The following is a 19,683-nucleotide window of genomic DNA, read 5'->3' as shown; positions in this document are numbered from 1 at the left end:
GGTATACCGAGAATAATATTCTTTCTGTTAAAAGTAAGCTTGGGGAGCCTCTGTGGGGAGATGGCCTCATTTGGCAGTGCTCTGTGGAATTTTTAGGGAACTATATGCACCCAAATGGGAACCATCGGACACAGAATTAGAAGTTTATTTTGGGAATTATGGTTTGCGGAGTCTACCGGAGAGGGAGGTTCGGTTGCTGGAGTGCCCGATTACTAGTAGAGGTACAGGGAGTGATTCGCTCCATGAAACTGGGTAAATCTCTGGGGTTGGATGGTTCCACAGTAGCCTTTAAGTGTTTCCAGCATCTGTTAGTAGAGTCTCTGATTCGCCTTTTCAATTCCATAGGTGATGGTGCACAACTTCCGTATTTTATGCGGCTGGCGGGTATTACGGTGATTCCCAAGGAGGGTAAGGACCTGACCCAGTGTAGTTTGTATCGCCCCCATCTCTTTGTTGGGTGTAGATACTAACATTTTGACCCAGATGCTAGCTGATTGTCTGGCCCAGTAGGCCCCTGGAGTTATACATCAGGATCAAGCAGGGTTTGTGAATGGCAAACAGACGGGGATAACATACACAAGGTGCTTAATGTGATGGATAGGGCGAGGCGGACGCATCAAGGAATGCATTTATTATCACTTGATGTGGAGAAGGCCTTCGATCGGCTGTTGTGGGCCTTCGTGTTTCGAGTATTGCAGGTACTCAGAATAGGACCGCGGTTTCTGGGTTAGGTCAAAATGGCCTCCGTGAAAGTTAATGGTGGGTATTCGGAGACCTTTAGTCTAGGGAGGGACACCCATCAGGGGTGTCCCCTAAACCCTCTGTTTTTTGCCTTGGTTATTGAGCCCTTGGCACAGAGAATATGAGCTAATCCCTTGATATCAGGGATCTGGGTAAATAGGTTACAACATAAAATAAATCGTTTTGCAGATGATGTCTTACTGACCCTGACAAATCCTGAGGTCTCCCTGTGTGCAGTTATGACTGAGTTGGAGACGTATGGGTTGGTTTCGGGTCTTTGGGTTAATATGGGGAAATCTGAGATCCTTAATTTTAGTATCCGGAAGAAGCAAGAGATGGCCCTGTGGTCCCAGTTCCCCTTTCGCTCGGCGCGTACCTCCATACACTACCTAGGGGTGGTCCTGGGGCACATGGGTGAGAACTTGTATGAATTAAACTACAAGCCTCTGTTAAGATAGATGAGGCGAAATCTGGATAGATGGACTAAATTAACAGTGTCTTGGATGGGTAGGATTGAAGTGCTAAAGATGATGATGTTGCCCCGACTTCTTTACCTATTCATGACTCTGCCAGTCAGGATTCCTCCCAGGGAGCTAGATGGTATTCAGTGTTGCTTCTCCCGATTTATTTGGGCAGGTCAGCGCCCTAGGGTAGCTAGACAGGTTAATGGTTGGGGAAGCAAGATACATAGGTATTACTATGCAGCACAGCTGCAAGCCCTTTTAGCATGGCAAGCGAGGGACGCTAAGCAATAGGTGGAGTTGGAGCAGGAGGGAGAGGATGATGTACCATTATCGCATCTGCCCTGGCTGCCTCAAAGTAGTTGACTGGGAGTGGGTAAGGGGGGCCCTTATCATGCCTTATCATGAAAATTTGGCGAGGTGTTCAGGGGAGTCTTATGGAGGGTAGGTGTTATTCCTGGTACACACCACTGTTATATAATGAGAAATTTTCACAAGGGAGAGGTCAGGCTTTATTTAGGAGATGAGAAAAGAAAGGCTTAGTATGTATGGGGCAGTTTTTTTAATTGACTGCGGGGGACGTGAGACCATTTGTTGAATTATAACTACAACATGGGTTGCTACCTAGAGATTTATTCCCCTTTCTGCAAGTTAAGCATTATCTTGCTGTGCCCCCAGAGTTAGGGGATTTGTGGCAGGGCAAAGGACCCTTCAAGGGGCTGTTGGGACCAGTGGTACAGAAAGGGGCCCTTTCCCAGATTTATCATTGTTTGAATCGTAGAGGAGTAGTTAAACATATGGGGCAATGGGAGCTTGATTTAGGGCAGGAGAGAATGGTGGGAGGCTTTATGGGAGCGTATGTCCAAGTTGGGGATGTCCACTATAATTGTGGAAAATGGTTACAAGGTTCTGCTGCGCTGGTACTATACCCCAGTGAGGCTGGTGGCAATGGGAGTGTGTCCCAGGGATGACTGTTGGAGGGGTTGTGGGAGGTCAGGGATGTCTGGCCATATGTGGTGAGCTGTCGCCTAGTGTAACCTTTTCGCATTGTGTTTTTCGCATGTTCTCCCAGATTCTGCAGGTGCATCTGGACCCTAGTATGGAACTTGCTCTTTTAAATATGCCGCTTCCTCAACTGTTTGAGAGTGAGAATGTGTTGTTGAGACTGGGCTTGACTGCAGCGAGAATGGTGATTGCGATTACATGGAAGATGCCTTAGATTCCCAGTTTTGAGCGAGTGGTATGTAAGCTAGATCAGTGGTATGTTATGTATCGATTGACAGCTCTCCACCACTTCAGGGTGGGCTCTTTTGATCAGTGATGGAGGTTACATAGAGCTTGGCATGAAACTGGTGGTCTTAGTAAGCTTACTTAAGGGATTATTGTTCTTAGAAATGGGGTGGGGACGTAGGAGGGAGGGAGGTTTGGGATGGCTAGTCAGGTTCTATGTGTGTATTAGCTACATACACTGTATCTTGTGTTTATTGTGAGTTACAGTTATCTTGTCTTTGCAATAAAGGTTTGTTAAAAAAAAAATGTCCGCAAAAAAAAAACAAAACCTGACTGTGAGTGCCACGTGAGTTGGGCAGGCACAAAGGCATGTGCACATGTCCGATTGGGATTGCCAAAGGCTTCAAGAAAGCTGGGCAACATCCATGCTGAGGCTCCGTGATGTCACCCATATGTGGTGATCTCTGACCTGCTTGTCCTTATGGAACTACAAAAACACCCAGCAACTTCAAGAGAATCAAATGAAAGAAGCCACAGACAATCCACATGTGCTCATCATTTCAAACTACATAGTATTATACCTCTTAAATATCACCTATTGAAAGAGGGGCAAAAGTTATCTTTCTACCTATCTCATTAACTTTTACAGACATCACTGGCATTCTTATCTTAAATATCAGAATTCCCCCGTATACAAGTATTAAAGCTGGTTCCAGATCCAAGATAGTCATTCTATGCTGCTTACCAGCTTGTGACTATCTGAAGTCCCCTTTGGTGGTAGTCTTTACTCCTACCTTTAGTGGGGAAGAGAAAGAGTAAAGTGAGGGTGTACCCTTCAACTATATCCTCTGTAGCTGCAGTCCAATGGATCACTTTGGGCAACTTAGGGCATTCACTGGCAGTGTAGCTGTATGGAATTTAGCTGGTAGGCACTGCTTAGAATTAAAGAAATTACAATGAGCCTGAAGAGTGAGCTCCTATGAATCCTGACAAGGGCAGAATAATCCAAGGCTCTGGGGAGAGAATTAGCTTCTGAAGTGATGCAGCTAAATTTTTCCCTTCAGGCTGAAACTTAGGAACTTAAGCAGGGGAGGAGTTGGTACCACACTTTTTGCTGATCAGAAAGCTCACCTAGCTGCATGGGAGTATTATACCCCTACATCAGCGTTTTCTGGCTTTCCTTCAAATTGCAATGGAGATTCTTAACTAATTTGGCTGGATTATCCGTGTGACCCTGGGCAAGTCACTTAGACCTCCATTGCCCCAGGTACAAAATACCACTTAGATTGTGAGCCCACCAGGTACAGTGCCAGTACCTGTAAATTAAACTGTAAACCCATCATGTTTCCTTTACCATTAAATTCCTTTACCAACGACCCCACATAAACTTCTTCACCCAGCAACACAGCATGACTTTGATTGTACTGGACAACACGCAATCTTCATCCTTCCTGACCCTCCACATATACCTCATATGATCACATTTCAACCTTGTACTTGTTATCAACCGACTGGGCAAATGCCTTTGACGGTACTATGTAAGCCACATGGAGCCTGCAAATAGGTGGGAAAATGTGGGGTACAAATGCAACAAATAAATAAATAAATATGCTGAGAAAAGCCACCTCTTATAGGCAGCATTGTGAATGTCCATCACATTATCCCTATCTAGGTTTATCCATTTTTGACAAATCAGGTAATTAAATGCTCTACATGCAACAAGGTCAAAATTTGTATAAGAAGCAATCAGCAGAGACATATAAGGGAAAAGAATGAAAAAAAAGGGGGGGGGGGGGACCACCATACATCCTGCAACATTAAATATATGGATCAGGCTACCCCATATAAAGAGCCTTTTGAAGATCTATCATATTGTCCTTCTTTAGATTTACCCAGTTTTAACTAATCAGGTAAGTAAATAACCAATATGCATCACAGTCAAAGTGTTCATGATAAACCAGCCGCACAGAGATACGTGGAGGGGCATTTTCGAAAGGGATGTCCAAGTTGCGATTTGGATGTCCTTGCAAAACGTTCAAATCCAGGGACGGGGAAACCCGTATTTTCGAAACAAGATGGACGTCCATCTTTCGTTTCGAAAATACAGTCAGGGATGTCCAAATCCTTAAATTTCACCGTCCCTAGATTTGGACGTCCCTAGACATGGACGTTTCTGATTTTTGGCGATTTTAGAAACCAAAGACGTCCATGTCAAAAACGACCAAATGCAAGCCATTTGGTCGTGGGAGGAGCCAGCATTTGTAATGCACTGGTCCCCCTCACATGCCAGGACAACCGGGCAACCTAGGAGGCACTGCAGTGGACTTCATAAATTGCTCCCAGGAACATAGCTCCCTTACCTTGTGTTCTGAGCCCCCCAAAACCCACTACCCCCAACTGTACAGCACTACAATAGCCTTAAGGGTGAAGGGGGCACCTAGATGTGGGTACAGTGAGTTTGTGGTGGGTTTTGGAGGGCTCGCTGTTTCCTTTACAAACGTAACAGGTAGAGGGGGGATGGGGCTGGGTCCGCCTGTCTGAAGTGCACTGCACCCACTAAAACTGCTCCAGGGACCTGCATAATGCTGTCATGGACCTGAGTATGACATCAGAGGCTGGCACAAAATATTTTGAAAGATGTTTTTTGAGGGTGTGAGGGGGTTGGTGTAAGGGGAGGTCATCCCCGAATCTCTCCGGTGGTCATCTGGTCATTTCAGGCACATTTTTGTGCCTCAGTCGTAAGAACAACAGGTCCAGGTGAAAACGTCCAAGTTCTCGTCAGGGACGTCCTTGTTTTTTTCGATTATGGGTCAAGGACGTCCAACTGTTAGGCATGCCCAAGTCCTGTCTTCGCTATGCCTCCAACACGCCCCCTTGAACTTTGGCCATCCTTGCGACAGAGTGCAGTTGAAGACGTCCTAAATCGAGCTTCAATTATACTGATTTGGATGTCCCTGGGAGGACTTCCATCTTCCGAGTTATGTCAAAAGATGTATGCCCTTCTCTTTCGAAAATGAGCCCAATAGTGATTCAAATTATTTAAAAAAAAACCTTTTGTTCTCATAGTCTCCTTATAGCCACTCAGTGATGGTTTTTGACTCTCTAGGTATTATCCCGGTAATCCATAGGTCAAAGTCCACTGATAAGTTTCTTTAGGTGTCTATGTATTTTATGTAACTTTTAACGAGTTGAAAGTATCTTCCATGTTCATTTATAATATCAAATAGGCCTGTAACCCCCAGGAACCCCTGTCTGGAGATCTCAAAATATAAGCAGAAGGGGATTTCTTGTTCCTCTGGAAAGTTACCGGACACCATAACAGTATACCTGTCCAATTTCTTAACTTCCAAACAACGAAGAGATATATTCTGTTAGTTATATGCCTTCACCCTCTCCATTCTCCGTCACCCAGATGGGTTCCGCACTGGGAGTGGTAGTTGTTTTAAGAAGTCTTTCGCCATATCTGGCGTGCCAAAGAGACTAGCCTTGCCTTCGATATACTTTTAGCCACGCTGAATACAGAAGGGCAAATTGAATCTGTCGCTGATGTAATTCTTTACATATAAGCGCATAAGTCTTTCTCAAAAATGACACCCTCAAGGAGAAATCCTGGAAACATAACACAGTCTTATTTTCATATGTAAGCAGGGCCCTGGTTCTTATGGCGCGTAGTATTTCAGTCTTATGCACATAATTAAGCACTTTTAAGATTACTACTTGAGGCCTCGCCTCCGGTTGTCTCTTTGGGCCCAATCGATGTGCTCTTTCAATCCGCAGGGGTCCAGCATCAGACCGGCGCTGCATGGAGTTAACCAGTCAAGTCTCCAAGAAATTACGCAGTTCCATCTCTGCAATAGATTCAGGTAAATCCACTAGTCTTAAAATTACCTCTTCGAGACCTATTCTCGATGTCATCAAGTTTATTCTCTAAGTCCGCCAGCTTGGATTGTAAGGTGGTGTTTGTAGTCTGCATTTGTTGCACGCAGTCTTCCAGATCTGATACCCGCTGACAACAGGCCGTAAATTCTCCTCCTATCTCTTCCATTCAATCATCCAACACTTCTAATTTGTCTAACACTTTGAAATTTCCTGTCCAAGGATGACTCTATAGCCTGGGTCACCTCAGAGACTATTTCTGCCACCCAAGCCGAGTTTACTGAGATGGTCCCGCTACAGTCTGACGCTGCCATCTTAGCTCCCTCCAACTGGCGTTGTTTCTCTTCCAATTTCCTTTGAGATTTAGACGCCATGCGTTATTTCAGTACTTTTTTTTGGATAATTCAGAACTCCTAGCAGGTCTATCCCCCAACTGCAAAAATCAACTACCTCAGTTCATCTGGCTTGTGGGGGAACTCGGGGCGTGACGCCTGGGAGCTCACCTCATCTATGTCTGCTCACCAGCGTGACATCACGTGATCTTCTGAACTTCTCTTATTTGAAACATCACGGGCCAAACCACCATCTGAGAGTTTCTATAAACTGTCAACTTTTTTAAATACCTTTACACTTCTTACACATGCAGTTAAGAGGCTTGGTGCGATCTATCCGCAACCAAGAATATTCACAAAATACAATTCCATCAGTGGAGTCACAGAATTCCATTCACAGGTATTCTAATTTATTACAAAACTTTTTTCCTGCAGGACAGTTTGAAAGCGATTTACAACTAAAATTCTGAAACTAGCCGACACTGACTGCAAGGCCAAAACAATGGTGAGATGAAGGCACTGGTTCCAAAGCCCATCTTCATTCCATGTGGTGCAGAGAAAATGCAGGTTAATTCTGTCAGCATGCTGCCAAGTAAATGTCAGCTTCATCAGTGCAAGATAAGGAACATAAAGGCATTGTGATTGGTTCCTCCACCTCCCCTCCCTTAAATGGGCCTATTTTCCCACCCCCAGAAGGACATCAAATGGTAATTTATTACCCCATAAGAAAAACAGGGATAATAGTCCATTTCCTTTCTCCAACTCAGAAAATAGGTTGCATAGGCTAATGCAAACCCTCCTATCCTCTATTGAGAAAGTGGAGGAGGGTAGGTCAGTTGTAGGTTGCCTTTGGCCAGTGAGAGAGGAAAGTTGCTAGAGTCTGGAGGGGGAAAGAGTGGCTTCTTCCAGAACTGTGAGGAGGGAGAAAGATGAATGATCACTAAAGTGGGTAGAGAGAAAGGAGCGCCTCTGGAGAAGGAGGATCATATGCTGGCGATGGAGAAGTGCCAGGAAAACGAGAAGGGGGGGGGGGGGTGCTCAAGGATTGCTGGGATGAGGGCAGTAATTGGCATGAGGCTAGGAGAATTAAGGATCATTGTAGAGATAATGTTGGGGAAGAGGGCTGAGGATAAAGGGCAACCAGAGGAAGGAACAGGGTGATGCTATGGAGAGTGAGGACTACTAGAGGGATCATATGAAGGAGATGGAGATAGAGTACCACTGGGGAGAAAACAGAGAGGGCAGAAGAAAAGATCTAGTTGTGTTTTGATCACTAGTGAGGATGGGGGCCAGAGGGACTCTGCAAAATGGAGGACTCAAGGATAACCGGGGGGGGGGGGGGGGGGGGGGGGGGAATCAAGGGTGATGTTAGAGAATGATATTGGGGGGTAGGGCTAAAGCTGTACTCCCCCTCCCCTTTCTACACCATAATAAAGAGGAAAATTGTAGAAACGGAGGAGCATCACTTGGGGGAAGATGAACAGGAACTGAGCACAGAAGGGAGCAATGCATAAAGATAATTGCATGCCCTGAGCATTAAAATGCCTAATTACATCACTGAATAACTAAACAAAGACAATTCTAAAACTTAGAGAATCCCTTGTACCTAAAATCTCAAACACTAGAGCTTTTCCTGAACACACACAGCATCCCTCTTCGACAATCTCAAAATTCCAGCAACACACATCAATATTTCCAAGAGAAAACAAAACAACTAGCTAAGTAATCCAAATAGCTTATAAACCTAAAATACTTTTTTGCTTCTTTCCAAAAAGGAATCTACTATACTGGCTACTCACGTATTTCCAAAGAAAAACTGAGATGTTCCCAATCTGTTTGATAGAAGATTTAAACACTCCTTCGCATCTTTATATATCTATCAAAAGAAAACAAGGTTTACTTTAAAAGCAGCTCAAGCTATCAAACACACTCTACAATTTCAGTTCAGTTCTTAACCAAGTTATTCAAAATTTACCTGTGCTTCAACGTCATTCAAGCTGTATAGTGGTGGTTCCCCTTTTGTCACCAGGATCCTATTCAGTGCTTCCCGAGACATTTTCCCAGGTAGGTATAAATTCAGAGGGAAAGGAATCCGTGAAGCAAACCAGGGCCTTGTAACCGTGCAGTAATTGTCAGCATCCACCCAGAATGTGTGCAGCTGTATCACCATGTTCAAGAAAGAAGGCAGAATGTTAAAAGGGAATGCAAATCATAACTTGAAGGTTTTTCACAAGGTAGTTGATTTGGAACCAATAGGCTACAGCTCCTCAGAAAACCACAAAGGCAATGCCAGCAGGTTGGTGTTAGAAGAGAACTGTTCAACGAGGTCATGAAGACAAGAGGGCAGTATGTTTTGGCAATAGCCTCACTAAATTCTAGTAGCTGTTTTAATTAGTTGTCAAACTATCTGCATATCCTGGGTTAAAGTTATTGCTGCCCTTGTGGAAATTTAAAAATAATTTAGAAAAAAAAAAAAAAAGGTTGAGAATGCTACTGTGCTATTTTTTTTTTGTTACATTTGTACCCCGCTCTTTCCCAGTCATGGCAGGCTCAATGCAGCTTACATATTGTATACAGGCACTTATTTGTACCTAGGGCAATGGAGGGTTAAGTGACTTGCCCAGAGTCACAAGGAGCTGCCTGTGCCTGAAGTGGGAATCGAACTCAGTTCCTCAGGACCAAAGTCCACCACCCTAACCACTAGGCCACTCCTCCACTCCATGCCTATCATGCCTCTAATATGGAGTTGGGTTCAACTGATGGCCTGCCACAGGTAATATTAGGAGTTTCAATATCTAATTTAGTCGTTTTTGGCAATTTTAATGTTCATAATGAGAAGTCCATATTTTAGATGACTTTCTTAAAGATATGGCAAAGTATGGGTTTTGCCAGATTGCAAATTCCCTCACACATCAACCAAATCATGCTTTAGATTTAAATTTTTTTTTTCCCATTGGGATGATGTTATTAGTCTGGAGCTTCCAAGGTTCTTTACTGGTCCTTTAGCCTGAATGGATAAACTATTACCAAATACGGTGTTCATTGTATTGTGTGGTACTTCCTCCCAAGAGACCCAGCATTCACGTTATTAAATTTTAGGAATGATATATCAGTAACAGCTGTAGTAGAAGTTTTAGATTCCATGCCACAGCAATATTTATCAGGAGTTCTTGGTGATCTAGTTAATGTGTAGGTCAAAGAGGTGGATGATGTTTTAAATAGGTTGCACCAAAGAATTACTAGTTTTAAAGAAATCTGCTCTCTGGTTCACAAATAATCTCAGGGTTATGAAAGGCGTAGGCTTTTTGTTAGCACTGTTGAAAGCACTTGGGGGAGGGGGAGTTATCAACATGGCCTACTGTTAAGACGGGTTATTCTACTGTTAACCCATGTTATTAGTAACTAGAGTCTCATTACATAAAAGGGACCTGTGGTAAAATAACCTATCTTCACTCCCCCTACAGATCAAGATATAAAGAACATATAACAACTTACTCCAGCAAGATTAAGCAAAGTAAAAAGGGTTGTGAATCAAAAAATGAGGGTTGTGAATCAAAAAATGGAGGACTCTTTAAATGAGGGCTGCATTTCGATTACATTTTTGAAATGTAATTAATCACATAATTAGAGGACCAATATTTCCCTGTCTCCCACCCTCAGGTCTAATATCTCTCCCATTCTCTAACCTTCCTTCCTCCCTTCCATTGTCCAGCATCTCTTGCTCCTTCCTCCTCCAGCCCCAGGTCCCTTATCTCTCTCTCTCTTCCCTCCCATCGCCCCCCCCCCACCTAGGATCCAAGCTCTTTCTTTCTCCCCCCCCTTCACAGTCACATACTGACATCCCTAGCGCTGATATACCCAACATTCCTAAACATTCACAGCCACAGTCTGTCACACAAGATGCACACTCACCTATACCTCCTCCCTCCCTGTACTCACAGATGCCCACCTATTATCAGTAGTTACTCTCACTCATGCTATCCACCCACTCAGTAAAATAAACTTTTCTGCAACGCTTAGAACATGTGCTTTTGAACTTGGTTTCTTTTTCTTTTTATTCCTGCCATAATGTAAAAACAAAGACAGAATACTAATACAGACCTAGAAGATAAGCTTTTTGTTTGCTCTTGTATAGTATTGTGTGGAACAAACCAAAAATATTTCTCAATTCTTCTCTCCCTCCCACTGGCTAGCATCTCCCCATCTTTCCCTCCCTCCCCCCTTCCGATTCACAGTCTAGCATATATCCCTCCCTGCCTTGCTCACAGTACAATAGCTCCCCCTCTCTCAATCCCCTCCTCCTCCCCACCCTGGGTGTACCTTAAATCAGGCCTCCCTGGTCCCAGCAGCAGCCTGCAGCAGAGCATTTCCTCTGACCCATCTCGCCCCTTCTGACACTTCCTCTTTCTGCAGAAGCAGTATAGATAAGTTCCAAAGCAGGCCATAGGCAGCAAGTATCGCTGCTACTGCTGCCAGGACTAAGACCTGATTTAAGGTACACCCGGGTGTGGGGGGGGGGGGGGGGGGGAGGGAGATGTCAATCAAAGGACAGGAGGGAAAGAGAAGTGGATGCTAGGGAGAGACTCAGTACTGCAATTAATTTTATTGGCTGGTGGGAAACTAAAGGATGGCAAGTTTTAATCTAGTCAAGAATTCTGTAATTGTCTGTTGCTCATGTTTGATTTATTCTTTTTGTACACCGCCTTGAGTGAATTCCTTCAAAAAGGTGGCAAATAAATCCTAATAAATAAATAAATAACCCTTTGTATCTCCGATGGAAAATTAAGAGGCATGTCTCTTAGAGTAATCTTGGAAACAACGTCCCAGACATCATGCCAGTATCGAATCAGCGATGTACAGTCAAAGAGCATATGTTGGAATGTTCCCGCTGCTATTGACAATTCCAGCAGATATTGGAGGTTGACTTATTAAAGTGCCAGTTTTTAACTGGTGGCCAAATTGCTTTATGTGCAATAAAGTCAAGAGATTGAAGAATTGGTGCCGAATACACTGATCTATTGACGTGACACCAGAAGAACTCCCACTGCGTAGGTGTGAGCTTAAGATTCAATTCTTGCTCCCAAATAGATTGAATAGTTAAAGAAGTGCAATGAGGATGAGTAATGAGGAATTTGTAGAATTTAGACGCTACGTATAGTACTTGCTGTCCCGTTTGCAAAACTTAAAATATGTCCAGAGTAATATCTAGTAATTCATTCTACCTTCCAGCTAAATTATGCTGGATGCAATTTCTAAGGTGCAAATATTGATAAAAGTAGTCTAGCAACCCATAACGGGTTTTCAAAGTCTGAAAAGAAGAAACTTTATTGTGAACCAGAATCTCTGAAACAGAAAATCCCACATTCCGCCCACTGTCTCCAAAACAACTGATGTTTATCCAATCTTAAATGAAGGGTTTCCCCAAAGTGAAGTTGTTTGAGTAATATTTAAGGGATGTTCAATAAGGGCATCAAGCAATTGAATGGCCTGTGTCGTATCCATTATAAAGGGCTCCTAGTAAAGAAAGGATGTTTAGTCGATCTCAGTAATTTGGACAATGTGTAAGGTTTAATTACTTCTGATTCAATGGCAAGCCAAACTGGAACATCATCTAGCACAGGTTCCTGAAACCTAAAACCACCAGCAGGCACTCTGCAGATGTGAAATTAAGGCATAGTTCTGAAAATCAGGGAAATCCCACACCCCCTTCTGCCTGCAATCTTTTCAGGATTTTAAGAGATATTCTGGGCAACTTTACACACCACAAAAATTTACTTAAAATGGAGCAGATTCACTTAAAAAATAAATCTGGAAAAGGTAATGGTAACACTTGAAGAACATATAGAATTTGAGGGGCAATGGTCATATGGTTAGCTTCCAATGGGCCCCACCACGTGAGCCACAGAGGTTACCAAGAATTACATATCTCTTGTATTTTTGCAAGCAGTAAGCGAATATTTAGTTGCAAAGTATCCTCCCAGGTATGGTAGAATTTAATGCCTAGATATTTTATTTCAGTAGCACACCAGTGGAGGGAAAAGGGAGTAAGCATGTCTTTAGTGCATTAAATATTTAAGGGCATCACGTCTGTTTTTTACAAATTCACTGAATAGCTGGACAGAGTACCAAAGGATTTAAGCACTGACAATACCATGGGAACCTTCTGCTCGGAATGCATCAGTTATAGAAGAACATCGTCAGCACAGGCCATAACTTCATTTGCCTGCTGTCCAAAAAATTCCATGAATATTATGGTGGGACTGCAAAGTGAGCGAGAGAGGTTCAAGTGCCAAATTGAAGAGTACAATACAGTCTCAATTAGCCGACGTAAAAGAGACCAGCCTGATATTGGATAAATGAAAGGTCAGATAACATGGAACATACAGAAAATGTGTATTTCAAGTGCTGCAGTAGAGGAGTGTGGTAGCCGTGTTAGTCCACTCTTAAGGTTATCAATAGAAATCAAACAAAATAAAACATGGAAAAGAAAATAAGATGATACCTTTTTTATTGGACATAACTTAATACATTTCTTGATTAGCTTTCGAAGGTTGCCCTTCTTCGTCAGATCGGAAATAAGCAAATGTGCTAGCTGTGAAAGCAGATCTCAGTATCCAGCAAAGCCAAACATTTCTAAGTGTTGAAGTGAAAACAGGAACTCAGTAGCAAATCCAAACAGAGGTAGGTCTGCCCTTCCAGTGAAACGGATGTCAGGAAAGTGTAAAAAAGCCGTAATGATGTCACCGAGGGGTCTGTCGGATATGCTGGCTAGTCGGATTAGTGAAGGTTGGATAATCGAGACTGTACTGTATTGGGGAAAGGAAGAGACGACAGGTGCCACGAGAAAGGAAGAGGTATAGCACCCTTCCACAAAAACCTTCACCAGCGGGAGACAGATGTTTAATCATATTAATAAACTCATCCCCCAGCTTGAACCAATGCAAAATTTCAAATAAATACCGCCATTCTACAAAATCAGTCTTTTCAGTATCTAAAGCCATGACAAGACACAGATGGGATGTTTAGACTTTCATGCTGTGTGTTGTATATAGCAGAGGACTCTGGTGTTGTCTAGAGTCATTCTGGCACGCACAAATCTGCTCTGCCAAGTATTAATTAGGAGAGGTATAAATTTCGCTAATTTACTTTTGGCATAAATTTTACAATCATAATTGATAAGTGAAATAAGTTTATAATGTTTTTTTGTTAGTAGCGTCAGTGAAGGACCGATATAATTGCAATAATTTTGGGGCGATGCAGAAGCTAGAGGGGAAAGAAGGGGAGAGACTACCTTTTTTCACTTTTTCCAGTTGATAATTAACAGTGGGCAGGGCTTAATTTGTAGACAAAAAGGAGGTGGAACTGGGGGTGGGGCCATGGACAGAAGATATGAGAGAGATGTTTAAATACCTCTGTGACATAAATGTACAATAAAAGAGTCTCTTTCAATTGAAAGGAAAGTCTGGAATGAGTGGGCACAGAATGAAGGTGTAAGGGGACAGATTCAGGAGTAAGCTGAGGAAATACTTTTTCACAGGAAGGCTGGCGAATTCGTGGAACAGCCTCCCAGTGGACAGTGATGGAGATGAATCTGAATTCAAGAAAGCTTGGGATACGTACATAGGATCTCTAAGGGAGAGGATGGGATAATAGATAGCATGGATAGCCCATATGGTCTTTATTTGCCTTCATTTTTCTATATTTTTATATGTATTTGGAAAATTCATACATTTAATAAAAGAAATTTAACAATATCACCAATAGTAGCACAAATTTGCAACATTATGGCCAAGTATCAGACTAATCAGTATTTTCTTAACATGTATACATTTGATAGCAGTCATAACCTAGCAGCTACCAAAAACCTTATGCAAATGCATTGCAAGGAGCTCATTACTGTTAAAATGAGCATTCCAAGCAATGCACAGACCTAAGCGCCTACCTTTACTATGCAAAATTTTATGGCAGGTCTGGACCTGTTGTTATGGAGTGCAGCCTGCAAAATGGCAGCGCCCAGCCCCTGCCCAGTGCTTCCTGAGAAGCACCAGGCAAGGCTAAGCACCATAAAAGGAGTTTTCTTCCTTATATGGTACTTCGTTCTGCCCAGTGCATTCCACAATGCACTGGGCAGGGGCTGGGAGCTGCCATTTTGAGAAGGTAGGCACAAACAGCGACCAATGCACAAAGGGGGATCCATGCATCTCATTTGCATCCGATGCACATAGCCCTAAGAGTGCTAGCACTAGAATATACCTAGTTCCAGTTTGTTTAAGATATAGAAGACTTTGAAAAGAAGACATGCTTTGTAGTCCCTGCAGTACAGTCGGTAATTTATACACACCACAGCTGGCAGCAACTTCTCTTCAAGCAGTGCAATATACGCCAATGTGTCTGCTCCTTCCTTTGCTGAAAGGTCATAGTCAGCATTGTACTTCTAGAAAAAAAAACACAGGAAACTGTGTCATATAAAAATTCTTATATATTAAATGCATAAAAGCAACACAACCTATAAACAGTGACCCACAATAAATCTAGGATTACAACACAGAAAATGCAAGCTCCTCTGGTGCAACATTTGACATCTTTTCATCATACTCCACCTGATATAGTATGGAAGGTAACAGATCAAGTGATAGAAGGGTGGGGTGGCTCTACAGAAAGATGTTTGAATAACAATGGTGGATATTTAAGTTAAATATGGTGGTTCCATGGGGTTTAAGTCTAGAAGTTGAGTGGATGACATTAGCTTAGCCCAGGAGCGTGATAGGTGGAATGAAGTACCTCTGATGTCATTTAGTGATTAAATAGAAACAACAACAAAAAATGCATCCACCATCTTTCTGTGCTCTAAAACACTGACTAGTTAAGCTGGCATTGATTCCAATATAGGTATTTTCTATAACACTTCATATAGAATAATATGTAAGTAAGGTTTGACAACAATATTGATGTTTAATGTTTTATCAACAGAGGACTCTCCTGGAAACAGCTAGTCCAGCGAAACATGAGTCATGTCGGATTATATCCCCAACCCCGCAGTGGAATATCAACTGAGATGAGTATTAATTTAAAAAAATAAAATAACTAAAATGTTTAAATTAGTCAATGATTGGAAATGTGCTTAAGAAACAGTGCAAATTTATTTCAGAAAATAGTCCTCTGCGAAGTCAATGATGAGGCTGGTGTTATGAAATCTCGCTGTTGGAAGTCTTCCGACATCAGTGAGTGACGCCGCTGAGGTAAGCGGTATAGTTAATGAGTGTTTTGGGATTGTTATTTCACATATTCTTAAATTTAGTATAACTCTAAACAAGATTCTTTGCCGTCTTGTGGAGGATTTCTTTAAGCATAGCATAAACTTAAAAACAGTAATTAAGATATGGGGCTAGCCTATCTTACGAAGTTAAAAGCTTCCTATTTGCATCACTTGTTATCACTAACCTTTTTCCTTAAAAAGTTTAGGATTTTTGTAGGCTGGGTAACAGAAGTGTTTTCTGATGTCAAGACTGGTATAACAACACCTACAAATAAAAAAGAGAAAACAATACATTTTAATGTCAAACTAGAACTTTTTAAAAAATTATTCAATGAAATCTTGTGGTTTTAAAGATACCAGTTTCAGAGCCCAATATTTATGAACAGAGCGTGTGCAGTACCAATATTATACTTTTAGAAAAAAAAGATCTAGCAAGGTTTCTGAGTAGCATAAAACACTGGGAAAGCAGAGAATTCTTAACAGCATTAAGGGTAAGGACTAAACCCAAGCAACAGGCTGGATGGGTTTTACAGTCAGGAACCTGCAAGTAGTTAAGCTTCTACACATAGGCGGTCGGTGGCCCAACAGTTTGCGGAGGCTAAAGGGGGCGGGGTCAGGGGTGGGGCTTATATCCATAATTGTCTGACAACACAGAGAAAAAGAAATAAGTGAAATAGTCACAATTAATACTGTAAATATTACACTGGGCAGACCCTAATACACCAATTACCACCTATAGGAAAACACAGAATATCAACAATATGAAACAAGGAATCATATCACAATTCCTCATGTACAGCCACAAAACAACCTTTTAGGGTGAATAGTGTTCACAATGAGCTCCTTTTATTAATGACCAGATAGAGATAAGAGTTTTCAATTTCAACTGGCACTAATATGCAATGGGATGTACCCCTATCAACACTACACTGGCTACAATTTCCAAAACAACCCGCCTTACTTACATATACTGCTTACAAAATCATTAGCAAACTTGCATGTAAATCAAAGTTAACTTGTTAAAGCTGACTTGAAACAACGCCCCAGAGATCTTAAAAACAAAACACCAACCTTCAAGAAAATAAACGTTTCTTAGAGCAAAGAGCATTTCGCGGAGCTGCATAGACGCTGCAGCATAGCTCGGGATCGGGAGCCAGAAGAGAGACATGAAGCGAGCCTCGGGGGTCAGCTGACAGAAAGCGAGCAGGCCTGGATGATGACGGAGCAGGAGAAAGGGGTCAGACACTGAGCAGGGGCTGGGAATGGGGGGGGGGGGGGTTGGGGTGAGCGGCGGACACAGACCAAACAGGTGAAGGGAAAAGGGATGTCACACACACCGACTAGGCCCCCGGACGCTGATTAGGCCCGCTGCACCTCTCTCCCTTTCCCCGAGACGCTGTAACAGGCAGAGCGGGACGGAACCCGGCACCCTTCACCATGCTCGCTACAGGCCCGTGTCCCCAGCGAGAAGCTGCCGGAAGGAGGTTCCCTTCCAGCAGAGATGGAACTGCTGCCGGAATCGCTAGGGAAGGAGGCTTAGGGAGCTAGCGAGTCAGACAGTCAGTCAGCCTATAAGAAAAGAAATGCGCGGTGGGGTGGGCACCGGCGGGGAGCGGAAGATACAACAATTTTGTTCCTGAGGAGTTAGGGGAAGGTTACGGTTGGGCTGGGGAGGCTTAGCCTCCCCAAGCCTCTTATACGGGGCACCTATGCTTCTACAGCTGACAGATGGGAAATATCTGTAGCTGGTACTATGGGACTGGAACAACAGATATTTATCTGCTGTCATGTACTATACTAGGTTGCCATCCTGTTCTATCTTTAATTGGAAATTCCAAGATTTCATAACCTATCATTTTTATCTTTGTGGCGGGCCTACCAAACTACAGTGTCAAACAGGACAATCATTTCAGTAATATATGCAATACCAATATATTTGGTTCTCACAGTCAAAATCAAAAATATGACCCAAAAACTGAACAAGGAAAGATTCAAAACCTAACAACAAAACTCTCACTGATTTAACATTAATTTAGTTTACATATAACACACACAGAAAGATCAGAGGTTGGATTGGATCCAAGATGGCGCTCTGAACGCACGCACCTGTAGTGGCTCCGAGTGTTTGTTGCAGACTGCTGTTTCTTCCGAGACCCACGATTCCTCGTTTTCAATGGGGAAGCGAAGGGGGAAGGTAAAGGAGGTCCCCTCGACTCCTGGACCATCGTCGGGTTTGAGACAATCTACTCTGCAATTTCCCACGGCGCTACCGGGTCCTCTCTGCACATCGACTCCCTCTGTAAACGTCGACGTATTGACGTCGATGGGAAGCGGAGACGGGGCTTCCCTGAGCCCCGTGGAACGCAGGGCTCCACCACAGCCGGGGAGTGAGTTATTTTCAGCAGCCCGGGCAGAAACGGACACAGGAGTGTTGAATCCGCAACTGCTAGAGGGGAGGACTGTTGTCATTCGGACTGGGACACAAGACCAGGCATTTTCGGCCGATTTGGCCCTAAAGGTATTACCACAGCATATTGTGAATAAGTTATCACGTACTGAGTCCCCGTCCCACACCTCGGTACCAGCAGGTGGAATAATTAAACCCTTAAATGTGACGCTTGAGTCACTTTGGGATATGGTCTATGACACTCACTCCTCTATGCAAAAAATGTTGCAAGAAAATACTAATGACATTAGAATTCTCTCTGAAGCCGTTCTGATACAGGCACAGGTGACTGCGCAGCAGTCCTGTAAGATTGAAAGTTTGGACATTAAAATTCAAGAAATGGGGACTGTGGAATCCGTTATGGTTAAAGATAGTAATTTTCTACATAAACGGTTAGAATACCTAGAAAATCAAGCTCGTAGACTTAACCTTCGGTTCCTTAATTTCCCCAAATCTCCCTTAATTTCTCCAATGGACATGGTGAAAAAATATATGACGGATTTACTGGGAATGGATAAAGACTCATTGCCTCCTATAACTCGGGCTTATTATATCTGGAACACTAAGGGAACAAGGGGAGAATTTCCTATACGAGGGACGGAGGCAGAAATGAATCTCACTTCCTTCCTGGAAAGTTCTTTGGAAGTAATCACTCACAGGACGACTATGCTGGTCACTTTTGTGTTGGAACCAGACCGGAATGCAGTACTAAGGCTTTCCCTGAGACATTTAGATAGCTTGTTTATGGGTTCCAAGGTTAGGATTTTTCCAGATTTATCTAGGCCAACACAAATGAGACGCAGGGCCTTTTTGGAACTGCGACCCAGAGTTGAGACCATTAAAGCAAATTTTGTATTACGTTTTCCTTGTATTTGCAATGTAATGTTTGAAGGTAAACAGTCTCAATTTGTGGACCCTAAACAGCTTAAAGATTTCCTAGATGCTAGAGGTGAAGTGAATGTTATATGCCCTCCCATACAACAGGCTGGAGTATAAACAGAGAGGTAGCAACTGCGTTATTGATTAAATACTTTTGTTTAATTTTTCCTATCTTGGAACCAATTTCTTTTTCTTATGTGGACAAAAAAATGTTCTCATTGTTTCCTTATGTGTTAATTGAAATGTTTTTCTGTTTATGGATTTAAATGTGAATTGCATGGTCACATTGTATTGTGTATCATTGAAAATATAAATAAAATTAAAAAAAAAAAAATAACACACACAAACAAATCTCTCTAAGCATGTTACAAAAAAAAAAAAAAAAAGCCAGATTACATAGAATTAAAAAAAAATCTTAAATGTAGAATAAAAAAAGGCATAAATCAACAAATTCAAAACAAT

The 19,683-nt window shown here is 42.6% G+C and overlaps 1 protein-coding gene across 2 annotated transcripts in view; it reads right to left on the bottom strand.

The window, feature by feature from the left end:
* MTX3 (metaxin 3) overlaps nt 1-19,683 on the bottom strand; it is a 72,843-nt gene that overhangs the window by 27,641 nt on the left and 25,519 nt on the right. For both annotated transcript variants that reach the window (XM_030193225.1, XM_030193226.1), the window contains exons 3-6: nt 16,082-16,161; nt 14,982-15,074; nt 8,616-8,798; nt 8,440-8,516 (exon numbers count right to left, since the gene is read on the bottom strand). In XM_030193225.1, coding sequence (XP_030049085.1) covers nt 8,440-8,516; nt 8,616-8,798; nt 14,982-15,074; nt 16,082-16,161 — 433 coding nt within the window. The remainder of the gene's footprint in view (nt 1-8,439; nt 8,517-8,615; nt 8,799-14,981; nt 15,075-16,081; nt 16,162-19,683) is intronic.

This window comes from Microcaecilia unicolor, chromosome 2 (genome assembly GCF_901765095.1).
Source record: "Microcaecilia unicolor chromosome 2, aMicUni1.1, whole genome shotgun sequence".
Lineage (NCBI taxonomy): Eukaryota > Metazoa > Chordata > Amphibia > Gymnophiona > Siphonopidae > Microcaecilia > Microcaecilia unicolor.
This window is presented reverse-complemented; position numbering and strand designations above follow the sequence as displayed.